Source organism: Cavia porcellus, unplaced genomic scaffold, assembly GCF_034190915.1.
Source record: "Cavia porcellus strain 051 isolate PalLab524CR breed Dunkin Hartley unplaced genomic scaffold, mCavPor4.1 scaffold_29, whole genome shotgun sequence".
NCBI lineage: Eukaryota > Metazoa > Chordata > Mammalia > Rodentia > Caviidae > Cavia > Cavia porcellus.
This window is the reverse complement of record NW_026947512.1, coordinates 5,041,140-5,060,979: the sequence shown is the minus strand read 5'-3', so window position 1 is coordinate 5,060,979 and position 19,840 is coordinate 5,041,140. Positions and strand designations below refer to the sequence as shown.

The 19,840-nt window shown below is 44.3% G+C and overlaps 1 protein-coding gene across 3 annotated transcripts in view; it reads left to right on the top strand.

Moving 5' to 3' along the window:
* Nucleotides 1–19,840, top strand: part of Cacna1e (calcium voltage-gated channel subunit alpha1 E) — a 479,237-nt gene that overhangs the window by 187,138 nt on the left and 272,259 nt on the right. For all 3 annotated transcript variants that reach the window (XM_063240090.1, XM_063240088.1, XM_063240089.1), the window contains exons 4-5: nucleotides 11,635–11,740; nucleotides 12,531–12,670. In XM_063240090.1, coding sequence (XP_063096160.1) covers nucleotides 11,635–11,740; nucleotides 12,531–12,670 — 246 coding nt within the window. The remainder of the gene's footprint in view (nucleotides 1–11,634; nucleotides 11,741–12,530; nucleotides 12,671–19,840) is intronic.

Genomic DNA, 19,840 nt, shown 5'->3' with positions numbered 1-19,840 from the left:
TTCCTTTCCATATTAACATGTCAAGACCATTTTCTTTTTTTGCCCAGCCCTCAAAAAAGCCTCCCCTCAGTCGCCAGGGTTCCAGGGTGCAGGTATTGTGAGTTGCAGTGTGGAGGTGGAATTTTTTCCTCACTTTTTCTTGAACTTTAACTTATTGTATGCATCTGCTTTTCCAACTTTTTAAAGAAATGGGGATAGGAATGGTAGAGAGGCTGCCTACCATGAGAAAAGACTCATATCTTGGTAGAGTACAGGTGAGGGTTACAGTGGGTTTATGGAAAAGCAGCCGTATGTTTATTCCCAGGTCAGCATTATGAGAATTCTTTTCAGTTAGTATCTACTAAGGAGTTTCTAGCCAATCCAGTGGGTCATGGAGCTCCTCTCGTTGAAAATTTAGAAATACTTTTATGAACACTTGCTAGGTGTTTGTGATTGTGCCAGGATTTCCATTTTGAATGCTGTTAGATTTTCTCACCAGTAGCTTCACCAAAAGTGATTCCATTCAATTGTAACAATGAATGGTCTTTCTCTCCCCTACTTGTCTTCTAATCATGTTCCCTATTAGTATTACAGAATATTACCAGGATCTAAGAGCAACTCTAATCAGAACCTCACTCATTTGTTAGAAAGCTAGGACCAGAGATATTAAGTGTCTTGCCACAGGTCTCTCAGTAAATGAAGACAGAGGTGGAATCCAAGGCTTCTGACTGCACACTCTTCCTTTCTCTTTCCCCCATACTCTTTCTTTGTTCAGTCCATTCCTTCTTCCTTCTTGTTCTGAGACTGTGTCCTTTTATTGGTTACCAAATACGCATTTTGGGAGTTTCTCTTGGAACATATGGGACTTTATATAAGGATCATTACTAGTAGGAAAGGTCTTAAGAAAAATAGGAATGGACAAGAGAAGGATAATTCACAGAGGTAAACCCTCTTGGCATAAATCTATTGAGGACTGGAAGCAGTGATTCAGGACAATGATTAATTTTTCCTTTCCCCATAACATGGCCAGAGAACCATGTGAACTGATACGACTCCATAGGCAATGAACCCTTCTATGCAGTGTAAAACCCATCTAATTCTTAGCAGATGGGAGGAAGGATGACTTCTTAGCAAGAATCCATCTCGGAATGTTTGCTGAATTGTTCAGTGGTGGGCTGTCCAGATTTTACCTTAGTAGATAGGTTTTTGAGAGCCACCGAGTAGTCCTGGGAAGCAGAAAGTGAGCTTGGATAAAAAGATCCCCTTCTTTTGGAATTCTCCATTCAGGCTAGGAAGTCAGAGGCTTTTACTTGATTGTTCTAATGATAGTTCCCCAGATTTGCAGTGTATGGAGCTGAGAGTTTGAAGAGACTGAAAAAATTTCATTCTCCCACAACTCTCCATATCTTCTGTAAGATGAACGTGCTGGCAGTGTTAGTGAAACACTAAAGATGCCTTCATTTCTTCCCTATGCACCTGTGGGATTTGAGTTTCTACAATTGTTGCTGCACATGATTTGAGGACACATTAGCTTCTTGGCCCCCAGTTTTGACAGCAGGTGTTTCCCTCTTGGATGTGCATTAGAATCAATCTGGGAACTTCTAGAAATGTTGCTGCTCAGACTGGAGTCAAGACATGTCTGAATACTCTTTATCTGTGTATACGCTATCCGTAATTTTAAAAGCTTTCCTGGTGGTTCTGCAGTTCAGCTGAGGCTGAGATCCACTGATCTTCTGGAGAGAGAGGTAAACCATACCTGATTTGTTTCTGTTTCTTTTGATTGTGTTTTGATTACATGTACCAGTCAATTCCTCTCAGTCCTCTGGTGGGCTGCAGTGAAATAGTGGGAGCTCCCTGGGCATCCTTGGATTCAACCTGAGAGAATAGGATGATTAATTCTTACGTTGTGCTATATTGGCAAAAGTGTTCACCTGTGGCTGCTTCTGGCATGCTTCGAGCTGCACAGGTAACAGCCTTCTGTGATGAGGGCAATGCTCAGACTTCCTGAGTGCAAGTCAAAGGAAGGGGCGATTTGAGGCTAAGAGACAGAGTGAGTCATGCTCACCCAGGAGGCTGTTGGATAAGTGACTGAAGACTCACTGGCCTTGTTTCCTACCTGTAGAATAAGCCCTGTGCATGGGAGGGTTGGCTTTGCATGACAGCCATCAAATACAAGAATCTTCTCCTCAATGTCCTTGATCTTGAATTTCCCAGAGACAGGGAACTTTAGTAAGTGGTTGCTGGCACTGGCTTGTCCCGGCCCTTCAGTGTTCTCTCTCTCTCTCTCTCTCTCTCTCTCTCTCTCTCTCTCTCTCTCTCTCTCTCTCTCTCTCTCTCTCTCTCTCTCTCTCTCTCTCTCTCTCTCTGTGTGTGTGTGTGTGTGTGTGTGTATCTCCTCCAGATTCCATGATTAGTGATGTAAACTGGTAGCTTGAAATTGGTCAGGGAGAGAATATTTACACCTTAGAAGTTGGCAAATGTAACACATGAGCACTTTTCACCTTGATGTTCAATATTTAACATTAATGAGCACCACACTTTGTTTATGCCTTTAAAAAATAGCCCATTCACTTATGGAGTCACAAAAGTTCTTCTCTTAACCTGGAATAATTTAGGAAAAACCTAAGCCCCTTATAACAAGACAGCTCTCTGGACATTCAAAAACAGCTATGATATTGCAAGTGTTCTCTTTCCAAACTGGATATCCTCCATTCCTTCAACATTTTCATATGCATTTTTTAGGCTCAGCAGATGCCTTTGCGTATTGAGGTGCAGTTGTAGAGTTTTCAAATAAAACAAGTACTTTCCTAGAAGTGATCTATAAACTTTTTCACAAAAGCCTTACCTCCAAGTACTGGAGATTGAACCTGGGTCTTTGCACTGAGCTACATTCCTAGCCCCTTACTATTATTACTATTACTATTGTTTTGATATGGGATCTCACCAAGTTGCTGAGTTGCCTAGGCTGGGCTTGAATTTGTAATTCTACTGCCTTGAACTTCCAGAATGCTAGAATTACAAGCACCACCATGTCTAGATCACAAAAGGCTTTGCATTTTCTTCATGTGTTCTGCCATCTGATGGTAACACAGAGGTTTGGTATGAAACAGGGTACAGTCTCAGGTGTGGCTGCTGACTGCAGTTCATGATCCCTCCCAAAAGTGTGTATTGATGCCAGAGCTCTCGATGGGCTCAATTTGTCAGAGAATCATCAAAACACAGATACTTTCTGACACAAGTAATTTCTCCATTGCTGTTTCCCCTGCCCCAGAGTCTTTTAAAATGTTCCCCTTTATATTCTTCCCTTTTCTAATGCGTTCAGTCATCTGTCTCCTGATCACCAAAACTATGCCTCAAATGACAGCACTCTGAATCTAGGATCCAGTCAGACATAAAACCATGATTTGTTAAAACTTCACCTGACAGCACCTGAAAGGGGCACCAGCAGCAAAAAAAGAGAGACGAAGCCAGAGATATGCTTCTCCTCCTTTATGAGGAGAGTAGAATGGTCTGGAGCTGACCTCAGTCCTGGTCCACCAAAGCAGCAATAATGTGACCTTCTTTTCAGTGATTTTATGTATTATGCAGGTTATGGGAGTCAGGCAGAGTCCTTTGATCTAAAAGAAATGAGATTTGGGAAATGGTTTCATAGCTGATAATTAAAAGGGTATTGCAAAGAATCTTTTGTTTTGAGTAACTGAGTCCATTGACCTCCATTGGAGAGCTGTGTGACTGTTCTGGAAAACAGCCTTTTGAGAGATTGTCTCTGTTACCAATATCACTTTCTTTTGTCTTTCATTCATTAAGTTTTAAGTCTTTAAGAGTACAAGTAATGGCATTTCCATCTTGACAGCCGAAGAGAGAGAGAAGAAAAAAAAGAGAGAGAGAAAGAGGTGTGCATCTGTGTTCAGGATTGCCTGTCAGATGGTGGATTTAAACAGAGGCAGCTGTTGTCATGGCAATGGCAGGTTGCATCCCACCACCATGGAAACCAAAGTTTAAAAACTGATGTTAAGGCTGGAAGTCACATGATGCATTTTTGTTTTGTTGTGTTTCAAAAAAAGAAAAGGGGTTTGGTTTTTCAGTTTGATTTTTTTTTTAAAGATGAGATTGGGTGGTGAGAAAAAACGCATTAAGGAAAGGAACAAATAATTAAATGGGACAGCATGGAATATGCACAGCCTTCCTTCTCCTTTTTCTGTTTGTTAACAGTGTATTTCTCCTGCTAGGTGGGTGAGCAGGAAACACAGTATAATTTTCCAGGTTTGTAGTCAAAGCTGTGCACTGATAACTGTCGCATGGAGAAGTTCAGAGCTTTAGCCTTTCTGCCTTTGGAAGGTAATATGTGGCCCACCTTCTGTTGATCTGTCAAGGACAGAGACTAGAAATCTGAAAGTGAGCACCTAGGAAGAAGCTAGAAATGGAGTTCAGAGAGTAACTACCTCCAAATATGGGGGTGGTGCATACATGATGAATTTAGAAAATTAACATTTTTTGAGGGAAATTGAGACGTTCATCTGTAGCCCTTTAGAATCTAAAGGAATGGAGAGTCTCTGTATTCCCCTTTTTTGGATTGGGCTTCGGACTGCCCCACTTTGCAGGCAACCATAGGAATGAGTGCTCAGAAGTCTAAATAGAGCCCATTCACCTCTCAACTCTGGTGCCTTGAGTTATGATTACCTCTTCTCCTGTGCCCTCTTGCTCTAGAGGGTGAGGATGGTTTGCTGAGAGACTTTAGGAAATCCTCTTGGAGTTCCAACTTTATTTCACACTCACACTTTCTACTGTGATCAGAAGAGAAGGTGATGAGACTTCCCCCAACGAAGGGAGCTCCTCTGGGCCTACTTTACCAGGGCTGGTTTGAATTTCTTTCAAACTGAAGGACTTAGGATTTGCGCTCCTGGTGGATGTAGTCAGGTTAGGAGATAGAGATCTCTGTAAGGATGTCTACTGTAGGAGGGCTGAGGGACAATATGAGAGATGCAGACACACTCTGCTGGAGTGATGGCTATATGGATGGCTGTGTCTGGGTTTTGGCATTAGGCCCTATTTTTCTGATAATACTTGTCTCTCCAGGACAGATATATCTTTTTCAGTGGGCTCAGGCGAGGGGGCTATGATCTCACCAACATGATCTCATTGCATTTCTCTAAGGGTCTGTAGAGCTGGAGCCGGACTTCTTTGGTGGCTCAACCCCTCCTGTTCTTAGCCCTGGCCTTGGGTGTGATTAATGCCCCTTCTAATCACTGGGAGAGATTGCATCAGAGCCATCAGCTTCATAAATCCTCTGCTGGGGACTGGTGTTTAGATGTGCTTTCCATATTCCCAAGAGGTTCTGGGCCAAATGTCTTTGCTTTCTTCCCGGAGGCCCATTACCATAATTTTCTTTTAAGTCCTTTATTGGGGTGGGTCTCTTCAATGTCAGCCTGTGGCTGCAGCCAACCAGCCCTTGCCCGGAGGCTGTGACCACTAACTGATGCTTTCCCCAAAGCTTTGAGCCACAGCAGATGCTTGAAGATTGATTCAGTAGGATAATAAAAGTGATGGTGCATTTGCGTAGCACCTTACAGTTTCTGAGGACTTTAATATTCGTGTTGCATTTTAGCCACTGAACCTTTTGTATTTCTTCTTTTGTTGGAATGGATGGAGGTGGCCTTCCCCTGATTCATGAGTGCCGTGTCAGGACAGTTTTTGCAGAGAGCTGTGTTTTCCCATTGTTGAGTTATATTTCCTTCATTGTATTAGAAGTCTTGAGGAAGATCCTGATTTTTCTTAGATGAAAAAGAAATATAGTCTGGAAGCCTTGAGTACTGTATTTCATCATCATTCATGTTTAAAATATCTTTTTTGAGGTAATCACTGAATAGACACGCCCTTTCCCAGTAAGCACACAGAGGATATTTACGTGTGAGTGTGGAAGGAGTGAAAGGACTTACACAAAGCTGTGCTGGGCATCTTCAGAGTCTACTATGTCTCTTGGAGTTAGCCATCCCCATCAGGAGAATGATGGGGCTGGGGAGGAGACAAGATTTTCTTGTGGGAGATGATTCTGGTCTTGGTGTGGTGGTGGTTGAGGGAGGGGAGTTATGGCTAAAGATAACCCTAAGGGCATGCTGACACATGCCTCTCTGGAGACTGGCTCTTCTAGGCATACTCAGTTGTTCTCGGAAGTGCTAGAGGGACCACAGGCTGCTCTCCACAGATGCGTGTTCTCCATTAGGCCTGGAGTTGGGAGCCCACAGCACTGTCTACCTGCTGGTCCCTGGTGCCCCTTTAGCCTTCCAAATAATGCAGTGTCCTCATGCTGTGATATCAGAAGCTCTGGGAGGAGACGGCTGGAAGCAAGGAGTCCAGGCAGCACCTGGTGGTCACACAGGTGCATGTTTTCCTAGGGAGTCCTGCATCTGCTGCCTCTCACTTAAGTATTTCCTAGTGCTGGACCTGTGTGTGGATCTGAAGCTGGGAATTAGTGAAAGGCCAAGCAGTGGATAGGCTCAGCGCCAGGCCGGGGCCTGGGCTCTGTTGGCAAGTGCGACCAGCATGGAGCCCTGGGGTCAGCACTCTCCCTTGCCCCAGCTTTTGGCGCTCAAGGAGGAATTAAACAAATGGCAGGTGTGCCTGCCAGCAGCACTGTTCAAATTAGCTGTGTTGCTAAGGAAACAAGTCAACTGGTTGAAGAAGGAGCATTGGGTAAAGGAGATAAATCAATAAGTGAACCTATTTTTATCATTTCCCTAATGATTGTCTTGAAGCTGCTAGACAGGGAAAGGGAGAGGCGAGCTGGAGCGACATAAGTCCTCATTAATGGGCTCAGAGGGAGAGAGGAGTGGGGTGGTGTTTGGGGAGACCAATAGGAGAGTTTATGAAGTGAGGTCCCAGTGAGCAGGCAGGGGGCCTGGGAGGGGAGTGTCTTGGGAGTTTTCAAAGTGCTTTTCATGGTCTTCCCCTCATTTGCTCTGGCCCATCCCTTTGTTCTCTTGTTTTTATGCTGTCAGAAATCTTATTCTGATTCCCATGACTGTCACCTTCCTCTTTACCCTCACCTTTTTTTTCCCCTCTCAATGTCTATAGCTTTAATTGATTTTATGATTATAAATTAATACATGCTCATTATAACACTTAGACAATGGATAAAGGAGCAAAGAAGAAAGTGGAAACAGCCCTCCTGCCCAGAAAAGCTCATTATCCTTCCAGCAAGACAGAATTTCCTCTTTCCCTCTTTTTCTCTTTTAACATTAAAGGCTCTTCTATGCATGATGGTTTCTTTTTTTTTTCCCCTTGTCATTTTTTTTAATAGATAATGGATGCCCACAGTATACAAAGCTCAAATGGGTATATAATGTAGAACGAGTATGGGCTACCTTTTATAAAGAAGGATACCTCAGGCTTCCATTTCCCTGTGCTATTCATTTATAACTGACTATTAATTTATTAATTAAATAAGTTTTTGGATACCCACTATATACAAACACAATGCTGGACACCAGGGATACAGAGGTGAACAAGATAGGCAAAGTCTCTAGCCTCAGGTTCCCAGGCCTCACTATTTCAGGAGCTGTGTCTGTTTTGAATCTTAAAACACAAACAATCCGAACAGCAGGAAAGGGCACACTTGTTCAAAACATGCTTCATGTCAGGCATTGAGTATGCTGGGAGATGCTGGATTCCTGGGCAGAAAGGAGACCTTTCACTGTGCCTTTGCATATGATTCCATGCCGTGAAGAGTTCAAAGGCATGAGATCCTCCTGGAAGCCATGACAATGTGGAGCTTCTTTTGAGTTTCCTAAGTCTCATCCTTGTGTCACCTGTGAGGTACAGTATCATGACCCATGCATGGGCCATTATTCGTAGTCCAGATTTGTCTTCCCTTTGGGGATATAGCAGGCCTCTGCCGCTGGGTTTGAAGTTCAGCTAGCAGGAAGAAAGGGAGTCAACCTGCGATGTCAGGAATCAGCCTGAGCCAGAGTGACTACTCAGTGGGCTTCCTCACCTTCATTCGTTCCTTCATTTAGCAGCTCCTGTTGTGTGTCAGGGCCTCTGCCAGTGGGCAGATAAATGAAGCACCTTCTTTAAAGGTGTAGTTTCTTGGGGTAGGGAGACAGAAAAAAATAGTGCAAAACAAAAATAAAAGACATACTGAAAAATGCAATGCAAAGAGGAATGCAGCCCAGGAAAACCTCACAGTGACGTTTTGACTTGGACCTGGAGTTTGATCAGAAGGGAGGAGAGAGGGTACTGCAGGTGACAGCAAAGGCGCCTGGTCAGTACCTGTCCTTTATACATTCTTCAGGATGGAAGTAGAAAAGAACTTACAGACAAGGGCTGTAAGGAGACGGGCTGGCCAGGCAACATTGCAGATTTGCTTCGCTCACCTCCCCTGAGAATTTCTGGTTTCCATCCTCTTTCCCCAGCCTTGTAGATACATGGGATGGATCTCCATGGTCTCACCTCGGTTTCTACACCACAATCTTACTACCCACTGTGAATTCATCCTGTGTTCTAGATGTCCTAAAGGGACATCCTTGTCAAGGATGTATGCATTTAAGCAGTTTTCAAAATTGTAAGATAAAAGATTGAAGCTTTGAATGAATCTCTAGACATCAAACAGGAGGCAGAGGATTTGAGTGGGGGAGGAATTGCAGATAAAGTATTTTTAGAACCTATGAATTGCCAAACTCTCACTTTCTGATTCTATTCTCTGGGGCCTTGGACAGGACAGTCTTTGAGACCTCGTGACTTTTCAGGCATCCAGATACCTGGCCATTTGAAATTTGACTTATCAGTTCCTCCATCCAGGAGCACTCCTGTCCTGCGCGTCCTGCAGTGGCGATAGCCATGATGTTCTGGGGCTAATTTGAGTTTCCAGTGAGCCTTACATATATATCTGCCTGTGGACTTTCTATACTAATGGAGCTTAAAGGTGCTAGCAACACTGAGATAGTCTGGCTAGACAGATGCCAGTGGGACAAGGAGTGAGGGGTGGGTATTGCTGTGGAGAATAGTCTCAGGGTGTACAACTGCCAGGACCTGTCTTGCCTGTTCATCTACTTTTAGATGTATGGTTGTTACTTTCATGCAAAGAAGACTAAACCCTCAGAAGTTTTGTTAAGAGAGAAGATGGGGTATGACATGAGAGAGACACTAGTTTTATTTCAGTTGGAGCCACCAGCCCTCTTTCTGCTCATCTGGAGGACTGGCAGAGGGACTTGTCCTGTGTTAGGGTTTCCCAAGTATGTTCCTATGAACAGCATTCCCAAGAGAGATACTCTGAAAAAGAAATTTATAAGGCTAAACAAATGGATCCACCATGTCCTGTTCCCAACCACGTGTGTGTGCGCATGTGTGTATGTGTGTGTGTGTGTGTGTGTGTGTGTGTGTGTGTGCATGGAGGTGGGGGCATTCTGTATATAGTAGTATTGAAAGGTGCAGGAGGTCTTGCTGGGAAGAAGCCTACTCAGCTTTATTTAACTCAGGCTTTCCCTCATTTATTTGATTGCAAGTTCCTATAGCACTAGTATTTCATGGCCTACATTGTAGGCACTGTGCTGTAAATGCTCTCAGAGTCTGTTGTCATTCATCGTGAGTTGAAGGCATACGATTAGTTCTTTTTCTGGACCTATCTCCTAGCCCATTTTCAGCAAAGGGCATGGAATCCTCAGCCACCGTTTCTGGCATGTTCTCACCTCCATTTTATCCGATAGATCTGGGGAGTTCAAATGTCTCCATCAACCCCAGGACAGCCTGGCCCTCACAGGGCCTTGTGTCCTGTCCTTGCTCCTTGTCTCAGGGCAGCCCCTTGTCGCTGTGTATTTGGTCATGGGAAGGAAGAACTCTCACACTGTGCTCAGGGAGTTTGGTGTCCCTGACTGGGTGTGTTGGTGGACTTGACCCGAGAAGGTAGACACTTGATCTAGGTGTGTGCTTGTGCTACACTTAGTTCTCAGAAATCAACGGTGGTATCCAGAGAGTTTGAAGGAGGAAGAATGGTTGGGGTGCTGATGGGGTTCTCATTGTTGTGGCTCCCCTCTGGCTCGGAGGGCTCAAGCAAGCGCAGTGGGATGTGGAAGTAGGAGTCCGGCTTCAAGGTCCTCTGAGGCTCACCCAGAGGTTCCAGATTTGGTGGCTGGTGGCAGGGAAGCAGAGGCCAGCAGAGCTGTCTCTGGGAGAGGGGTGCTGTGTGATGCTGGGAGTGTGTGGGAAAGGAAAGATGGCCAGCTTCTGGAGAATGTGTGTGACTCAGGGATGCACGGTGACGGGGGAGGAGATGGCACTGCCAAATGGGAAGCAAGAGGACTTGAGGTTCACACGCAGTCAGTCACCTCCCCTTTGCAGTGTCCTGTGCTAGCACCCGGCCAGAGCAACTGGTGGGCCCCTCACATTTCTGCACACACTCAACGTCTGACTGCAGAATGCCCTGTGATCTGGCCCTCCCCAAAGCTCCCTCAGTACTCAGTCAGTATTGTCATTGACAGAGAATCACCGTGAGGATGGGGTGGAAGGCATCAGGGTGAATATTTATGTTTTTGTCTCCCTCTCCACTGGAAAGGAGGGCTTCAGGTCCTGTATCCTACCCCGCCAGCCTGGCTCTGTGGGGAGGCAGGAGAATGGCCTTGTCCTTTCCTTCTCTTCACCAGATCTATTCTTTTCTCTTGCTTAGATTCTGGAATCTGCCAGAGCACAGGTTTCTCTTCAAGACCAGTGACAGCAGCTGGCTTGTGTTTGTCATAACAATAGTTACAGAATAAAATCTGAATACTCAGGATGATTGGGCACCCGGAGAGAGTGGTGATTCCCTTTCTTTTTTTAATAGTCCTTCCCTTGCGCTTGGCTTGCCGCAAAACCTGTCAGAGTCAGGAGGCTGGATTTGAGTGATAGTCCCATTTTCTCAAAAAGACCCAGGGAGCCCCTCTTCTGCCTTCTGAAAAATACAACAGAAAAAAGCCTGCATTCATTCATTTGACTCAGTTTAATTCCTAAAGGCCAGGGCTTTGCCACCTCAGGATGCTACTCCTGTAGATGCAGAAGCTTAGGAGAAAATAAGATGGGGCAAAACAAGCTTCTAGTGGCCCCTTGAAGTATTCTTGTGAGTGGAGTATTAAAATAAAAGGGACTTCACATGGGAAGAATGGCTTATTTTTTAGGGTTCTCCTCTTACTCAGTTGAGCAGAAGTTCTAGAGGAAGAGACTCCAGATGTGATTCCCGCAGGGCAAACGACAGAAACCACGGAGTCTTTGCTAAAGCGTCATGTTACAGTCCAGGGGTTTGAACAGTTAGAAGAGCAAGGTGCCTCCGACCATGTTAATTGTGTTTTTTTCTTCCTTCTTCCCCCTTTCACTTGCAGTTCCTGTTAGCTCCCGGACTGGACTTTCTTTGAATTCACTCGGTATCTGGAGTACCCGCTGGATGCCTAACCGTGGTACCTACTGGCTCCTTCTTTCTCTTGCAGGCGATGCTTCTTCACACACCTGTCCCACATGGCTATGTTTCACATGCTGAGGACCATACACTGTCCTGCCTGCCTGCCTGCTAATACAAATCATGCAAATCATGAGCATGGCAGGGTTTGATAGCTTGTGTGTTTATGTGCACAGCCATCTGGGAGGCTGTGTCCCTCTCTCTTAGGTGAATTTGTTCCTTAACTTCTCCTTCCTCACGCCATTTGAGTATATGATCTTGGCCACCATCATTGCCAACTGCATCGTCTTGGCCCTGGAGCAGCATCTTCCCGAGGATGACAAGACCCCGATGTCCCGAAGACTGGTATGTCTCTCTCCCTTCCACCTTCCCCCTTCTTCTTCCTCTTGCTTGCTTCCCTTCTACTTGGGTTTGTGACCTTCTCTTCTCCTTTACTCCCTTCCCTGTCTGTGAGGAGCTTGTTCCTTGCCAAGACAAGGGAAGAGCAAACCCCACTGGGACTCCTGAGGAAAAAGATCCTGCAGACACGTGTGTGTACCACATGGGAGCCAGGCAAGAAGAAAGGGCAGGCACAAAGCCATTTGCTTTATTCCTCTTTCCCCCGGGATTTCCCAAGTGAGAAGAAAAAGAGGACAAGGGAGAGAAGAACAAAGAAGCTCAAAGCTTTTGGGGTGGTGATCATAAACTCGCTAAATGCTGATGTCCATATTCTCCCCAAAGAAATGATTCATATGTCTTAATATATTCTCCCTAAAGAGGGCAAACAAATTGCTTAAAATCCAAGTGTGTGGGTGAGCAGTTCAGGCCTGATTACCTGGCCATGAGAGCTCTGAATTTCTAACTGCAGTGAAGACCGGGAATAGAAAGACCAGCTCCCTCAGGGCAAAGCCATCAGGGACCTGTAGCAGCGGGAGGAGTGTAGTCCCTGGTGTGACGCCACACATGTCTGTGTACTCCATGAGTCACAGTAAGCCTGTGGCCCCAGATGTCCCTTGGTCCCTCATTCCTCTCTCACTTTCTCCCCACAAGTGGGACTGGCCCAGTGCAAGCACACAGGAAGTGGTCAGAGCGTGTCTTGCTTGCATCTGGTAAGGAACAGCTCTCTTACTGGTGCTTTTACACCTTATCCCCACAGGAAAAGACAGAGCCGTATTTCATTGGGATCTTCTGCTTTGAAGCTGGCATCAAAATCGTGGCTCTGGGGTTCATCTTCCATAAGGGTTCATACCTCCGCAATGGCTGGAATGTCATGGACTTCATCGTGGTCCTCAGCGGGTGAGTCCCCTTTCTTGCTCTCCTTCTTTGTGTATGTGTAGTGTAGTGGCATATACTGTGTGTGTGTGTGTGTGTGTGTGTGTGTGTGTGTGTGTGTGTCTGTAGTGGCTGATACAGGTACCCTAGGGTGGAAAGACAGCAGAGTGTGGAGCAGACACAGAAAAAAATGTTCAAGGATGAGACTCCCTGTGGTGTTGTTGGACCACAGAGGACCCACTTCAAGAGGAGTGGGAGTGCCCTGTCAGATGTTTGTGGTATTGGACAGAGACCGTGAACTCTTGGGCAGGTCTGGACTCCTGTTCTGTGCTTGGCTAGATTGTTGAACCTCTGGGGAGGGAGCCTTTTTACTTCAGCAGGCAATTGCCCTAGCCTGACAGGTACTCCCGAGAGATGAACCAAAAGATACAGGTGAGTACAGCTTGTGTTGGGTTCTGGAAAAGACCCTGACCTCATTTTCTAAACTGATCATTAAATCTCATGTTCTGACAGCAGATTTTTTAATGATTTGCATATTTATTAATAATATAACACTGCATCACATAAAATGTTTAATAAGTAATTCCTTGGAAATTAATATAGTGATACTATCTTGGGGCTGATCTGGTGTCACAGTAATGCTAGTACATTTCTTAAATATCTAATAAAGCATTTTTGGGATATGACATAGTGAAGGACATGGGACTGACCCAGCACTTCCATGGCAGAGGGAATGAGCCTTGGCAGTGCTTGCAGTGGGCTTGCCACACTGCATTCCTGGGGCTTTGAGGGTCTTCATATCAGAGGGGTCCTGGAACCTTTAGGGAGGGGGAAGCAGTGCTGTGTGGACATGGCAGTTATGAGTGTGGTCTGGAAGTTCCCTCCTGCCTGGTCAGCATGAAAAGCTAAAGACCTGGGAGCGTGTCACCACCTTCTAACCAATAAAAGGAGAGGGGGAAAAAGAAGAAAGTTTTCTAAAGCATAATCAGGTAAGATAGGAAGTAGCCACGTCTGTAAAGGGCAAGGAATTGGGAACCATTGTCTTGTGGGGGAGACAAGCACTCATGTTTGACTTTTATACTTATTGTGGTTGAGTAACGGAAGGAGTGGAAGGTGTAAGGGATTGGGATAGAGCTTGAAAGCAGTGAACCCCTTAATACAGGGACTGGGTACCTCGATAGGAGTGACTCTTCATGTTTAAAGTCAGATGTTACCTTCTAATGAGATTTTCCTGGAGGTTATTTTTCTTAAAAATTTCTGCTGCAGGGTTTTGAGTATGATTTAGTACAAAAGGTGCATTTTGTACACAATATTATAGAAGTCCATTGTGAAAAATACAGCATGCTTGGATGATGTTTTAAATGTCTCTAAAATAAACATGTACTGTATAAGAAAAGGCCTAAGTGGGAATCTGAATCACTTAGAAATGCTATGATTCTGTCTAGAAAGTAAAGTGCTGTGTAGTTTGTAGTATTATTTGTCAAGATTGGTCCTGTTCAGACTACATGTGTCAGAGACCATTTGATTTTTCTTTTCTAGTTCATTTAGTTTTAGATGTTTATGTGCTCATTAAAGAAAATACAAAAATACATAAAAATTAAAAGAATAGATAAAAATCAAGAAGAAGAAGAAAATCGGTTCACTGATTAAGAAAAATTCTTCATTATTTTGTGGTATTTCTTCCCAGCCCTTTAGTGCTAAATAAGCTTTCTTTTTTTTTTGTCTTTTTCCTTTTTATCAGTACCAGGGATCAAACTCAGGACTGCCTGCTTGCAAGGCAGGTGCTTATGCCGCTGAGCTAAATCCCCAGACCCCTAAACAAGTTTTCTTTAAATGCCTGTAATTTTGTTGCCTTTCTCAACATAGTATGTGTCTATCACATGTTATTTATTCCATACTTTGATAAAAATTCTATAATGACTGGTCAGCACTTTGTTAAAGAGGTATATATAGCTTCTTTTTTTGTGGTTATTTGGCACTTAGATTGCTTTCTGTCTTTTGTAATAATAAATAGCTGTTAAAGATACTCCGGCATACATCTTTTGCATGTCACGCGTTACCCGTTATTTTGACAGGTTGAAATGAGTGAAGTACTCTGTAGCCATGGATGCCATGTAATGGGTTCAACCAAGCGTGGATAGAAAAGATTTGTGGAAAAATTGTGTCTGTTCTGCACACACATATACTTTTTGCCTTGTCGTTGTCCCTAGGGAGTACAGTATAGCAACTGGTTGCTCGTACATAGCATTTACATTGTAATGAGTATTGTAAGTAATCTAGAGATGATTTAAAATATGTGGAAGGGAGGATACACACAGGTTGTGAGCAAATACTATGCTATTTTATATAAGGTATCTGAGCATGCACGGACTTTGGTATCCATAAGATGTCTTGGCACAGATCTCCTGCAGATATCATGGGACAGTTGTACTTTATAGAGGAATCTGGTTGTTCTAGTGTGGGATCTGGGAACTATGATGTGTGAGAGGAGATGGAGGAACCAGGCCATCTGACTGGATGAGGAGGACCCTGGGAAGTGTAATAAGCCTTGCTAATGCTATTGAAGGAGCAAGATTGAGGGGATCAGCAGGAGCCATTTGCTGGCATGGCCAAGGCTCTCCACTCCTCAGCTGGATGTCCAGGGTGCAGATGCTGGATGACACTAGATCACTGATTTTGTCTGCCATGTCTGCCTCGCCTCTCCCTTTCCCAGAGGCTCTTTCCACTTTGCTGCCTCCATGGATAGCCTTGCGGGCCTGTGCTTTCCATCTGAACCTACTGGACTTTGTCTTGTGCCCTTCTAGTCGACTGCTTAGCCATCTGCCAGGCGCCCATGGATCTCTTTCTCCTTATCGTTCATATGGGAACAGGTGCAGACAAAGCGGTAACGCTTAGTTCCCTGCTGAGGACTGAGGCTTGTGGTTCTAACCCATGGGCATGAATAAGCATATTCAGTCTTGCTTTCACACTAGGTGTTCATCTACATTGCATCACTTCTCAGGTGAGAACCATCTCTGAGATCAGCCTGTGTCTTACAATAGTGGCGTGGCAGAGTTTAATTGATGGCATGTTTTATCTTTCTTTCCTACTGGTACATTAAATTTTGGGGCACTGTACAGTTGGGGTCTCGGAGTCAACAGAATATGTTGTAATACTAGCCTAGTGAAGGAGGCAGAGCAGAGTCATCTAGTACTTAGAGAGGTTAAGGCGTTTGCCATGTCACTTGCTTCCTGGTGGGACATTCTGGAGGTCAAATTGTACCCTTTGATCCAGAGCTGAAACCCTTTTCCAGGAAGCCCCCCTCCTGGCTGCACAGCACTCACCTTTTACCTTCCAGACACCTGCACCCACAGTTGTCCCTGCTGACAGCTCTTCCTTCCCACCTCATCTCCAGGTGTCACCTCACATCTTACTCCCGTGCAGAGGACGAATGACAGGTGCTGGAGCATGACACAGTGCCTCCAGGCTGAGTCTGTACATCTCAGCTCTGCAAGTGAGAGGTGGGTGGGGGTGGGGCAGGATGGGGGAGAGTGGAGAGGGAGGTAGGTGGCTCAGCACAGACCTTTGCCACCTTTTGCTCCCAGGGCCACCACTTGCTCCCTGCCACCTCTGATCTTCTCATGTTTAGTATTCTTAGTTTCTGTAGGTTGTGATTGCATTTCATGGTTTAGAAAGTACATTTATGTGTATTACTTCATCTAATCTTTATAATCCTATAGAAATGATTCTTTTAGCACATTTGCTGCTGCTACAACAGAATACCCGGAACTGGGTGATTTATAAAGAACAAGGGTTGTTTTTTACTCTTCTGAAGGTTCAGAAGTCTAGAAGCATGGTGCTGGTGTCTGGTGTAACATAACATGATGAAGGACATCACATAGTGAGGAAACATGTACATAGAGAGGAGAAATTTGACAAACGAATCCTTTCCTCAGGAGCCTATGACCTACCATAACTAACCCACTCTAGTGATAATGGCCTTAATCTGTTTGCTAGGGCGGTGCCCTCATGGCCCAGTGACCTCTGAAAGGTCTCATCTCTTTATACTGCTACAATGGCGATTAAATTTTAACATCATTTTTTTTTAGTATACGTTTATCCTATATAATAACCACATTTATCCTGGGAAATTGATGCATATTCTGCATGAGTTTCAGAGGGACTTTCAGGCCATACAAAGGATTTTATTTCTTTACTTTACAGATAAAGCAATTGAGGTTCATCAAGGGTATGCAGCTTGCTGGGAAGCGCCTGATCCAGGACTTGAGCCCACACCTGTAGCTCCAAGTTCTGATATTTTTCATTCCCACACTGTCGTTCACCTCACAACACCAAGTGCTCTGTAGTCCTAATGCTCTATGATTTCACATTCCTTTGGTTTCTGAGAAGCAGGTGTGTGTGGAAGAGAGGCAGGGAAGGTATAGTTAAACAAATGATTCCAGCTGGAAGCTGAGGCTGTACCTGTGATTTGAGCAGGTTAAGAGCCCGTGTGTCCTTCCTAAGACTTTTCTCTGTGGGCTTAGAATTAAACTCCCTGTTCTGTGGCGTAGAGGCATGTTACGTATCTCTCAGCATAACATGGTGTGATAAATAAAACTAGATGAGAAGATCCAGCTGATCATTTATTAATTGGCTTGTTTATCCATTTATTTATTAAGCAAAACTAGTTATTTTCAAATGCAAAAGTAAATGCTGGGACTGAGAAATACTCAAATTAATGTTTACATATCATAATTTGCTATTTTAAAAACTTTTATCTTTTAGAACTTGGGATCTCTTCTGTATTGATAAAAATTCAGGGTATGCTAATTTTTTTTTTTTTTTGATCTTTTTCTTTTTTATCGGTACCAGGGATCGAACTCATTACCACACACTTGCAAGGCAAGGCGCCTGTGCCGCTGAGCTAAATCCCCAGCTTCGGATATGCTATTTTTAAACATTTCTCAGCTGGCCTGAGTATTTCAAATTATTTGAAGTTGTTAATTGCTATTATATATATATTTTTTTTTGAGTTTTAATTGCTATTATATATTAATCTCTCTCTCTCTCTCTTTTTTTTTTTTGGTACTGGGATCGAACTCAGAACTTTGCGCTTGCCAGTGCTGAGCTATATCCCTGGCCCCTACACATTAATCTTAATAATAAACTATCAAATCTGAAATGTATGGCTCCTGTTGAGGAGGTCAATGGCACTTCTAAGCCATGGTAGGACAGACACATTTTCATCCCTGTATGCCCAATGTCTGGCGGCCGGTCAGGACTCAATAAATGCCAATGGGTCACTTGCTCCGTCCCCAGATGCTCTTAGCACCCATAGGCTACAAAGGTGAATACTGAGGGAAGCCTGGGCTGGGCTAGAGAGGGTTTGTCTGCTCTGCACCTTCCCTGTGGTCTTCCTGGGGGTCTATGTTTATAGCTGCATCTATCTGGCCTGCTCGCATTCTGATCATTGTATTTTAAGGAAATGAAGGCTGGGACCCCACTCCATGGAACCAGAGAAGACACTGGGTTTTAGTCCTTGGGGGTTGCTTACCAGGGTTTCAGTGCTACTTCTGGGTATTGTTTTCTATCCAGGGGGCTGAGGTGAAGGCTCAAAGTTGAAGAGTTAACCTTTGAGAGGTTGTGGGAGGCGGGCAGAGAGAAAAGAAAGCCCAGTCTGTAACTCAGCAAGTGCATTGGACATATAATAAGTGTTGCCACATGTTGAAATCAAATAGTATGTTTTATAAATAGTATTTCTAACCCTAAAACATGGTACCATGAGGTGAAATTTGTAGGATTGATTATAACCCAGGCCGATTTTAGAGGTGAGGAAGCTAAGGCACAGGCAGTTTATGTAACTTGCTCTTACCCAAATGACTGGTACAGTAGTCTCTTCTTAGCCACAGTTTTGTCTTCTGTGGTTAATTTTAGTCAACTGTGGTCTGAAAATATTAAGCAGAAATTTTCAGAAATAAACAATTCATAAGTTTTAAATTGCATGATGAGATCTTAAGCCATCCGCTCTGTGTCTCCCTGGGGTATGAATCATTCTTTTATCCTGTGTATCCACATTGTATATACCGTCCACACGTAATGCCTGCTATCCTCTCTGTAGTCAGATCCACCACTATGGCATCACAGTGCTTATGTTCAGGTAACCTTTATTTCACTTAATAATGGCCCCAAATTGCAAGAGTGGTGATATAGGCAATTTTACTACAGCATATTATTGTAACTGTTGTGCTTAATTATTATTGTTGTTAATTTCTTACTGTGTCTAATTTACAAATTAAATTTTATCACAGGTATGTATGCGTAGGAAAAAACAATATATACAGGCACTCTGTGCTTTTAGGTAGCCACTGGGGGTCTTGGAACCAGAGCCTGCAGAGAATGGGATCAGGGTGAGGGATTATTTGTGATAAAGCCAGAGTTTAAACGAGGACATGCTTGCTTTTGGTGACTGGGCTCCCTGCCTGAGTCACACTGGTGCCCCTGCTCAGAGATGACCGTGGCTGTTACTGTGCTGCTGGAGAAATGTGGCCTTCGATCCTTATTTCCCTTGTGCACCCTTAGGTTCAGGCATAATATTGAGGAATGCACTGTCCCTTTCCACTTAGGAACTCTTTTTTTTTTTTCCTGTTTTATGTTAAACTGCTGGTGAAAATACATATCTTTACTTGAATTCAGAGCTACTCGTGGATGGTGATGTACTCTATTTTCCCACCAAAAAGTGAAAGTTAGCTTATAACACACTCTGCCATCTGTTTTGCCAGTTTTGCAGTAGGAGATGACCTGTTTTGGTTGTGCTTTAACTGTTGATGTAGTGCAGGCTCTGGGAAGGGTCTGACACTCTTTGTCCAGAATGTCACCCCTGATCCAGGCAGTTACTGGAGATATTATCAGGCATAACCAATGTGCCAGGCAGGTGCTAGTTATGGGTGAGGTGGGTCTTTGTGTCCCACATCAGGAACAACGGTGGTGGTGCCATGGACACTTAGGAAAAGGGCATCTTACCTCCTTCAGGGCACTTCTCAGGGAAAGTTTCTTGAAGGAAGTTACTTCAATGCAAAGTGAGGCTCCAATAGGGGAACTTTGCAGGAAAAGGAGGAAGAAGAGCTTTGCTGGAGGAGGAGTTGGGGAGCATGGAGAGACAGACAGCAGGACAACTTTGGGAACCTGGCACGTGGAGTAGTGAGACATATGCCTGAG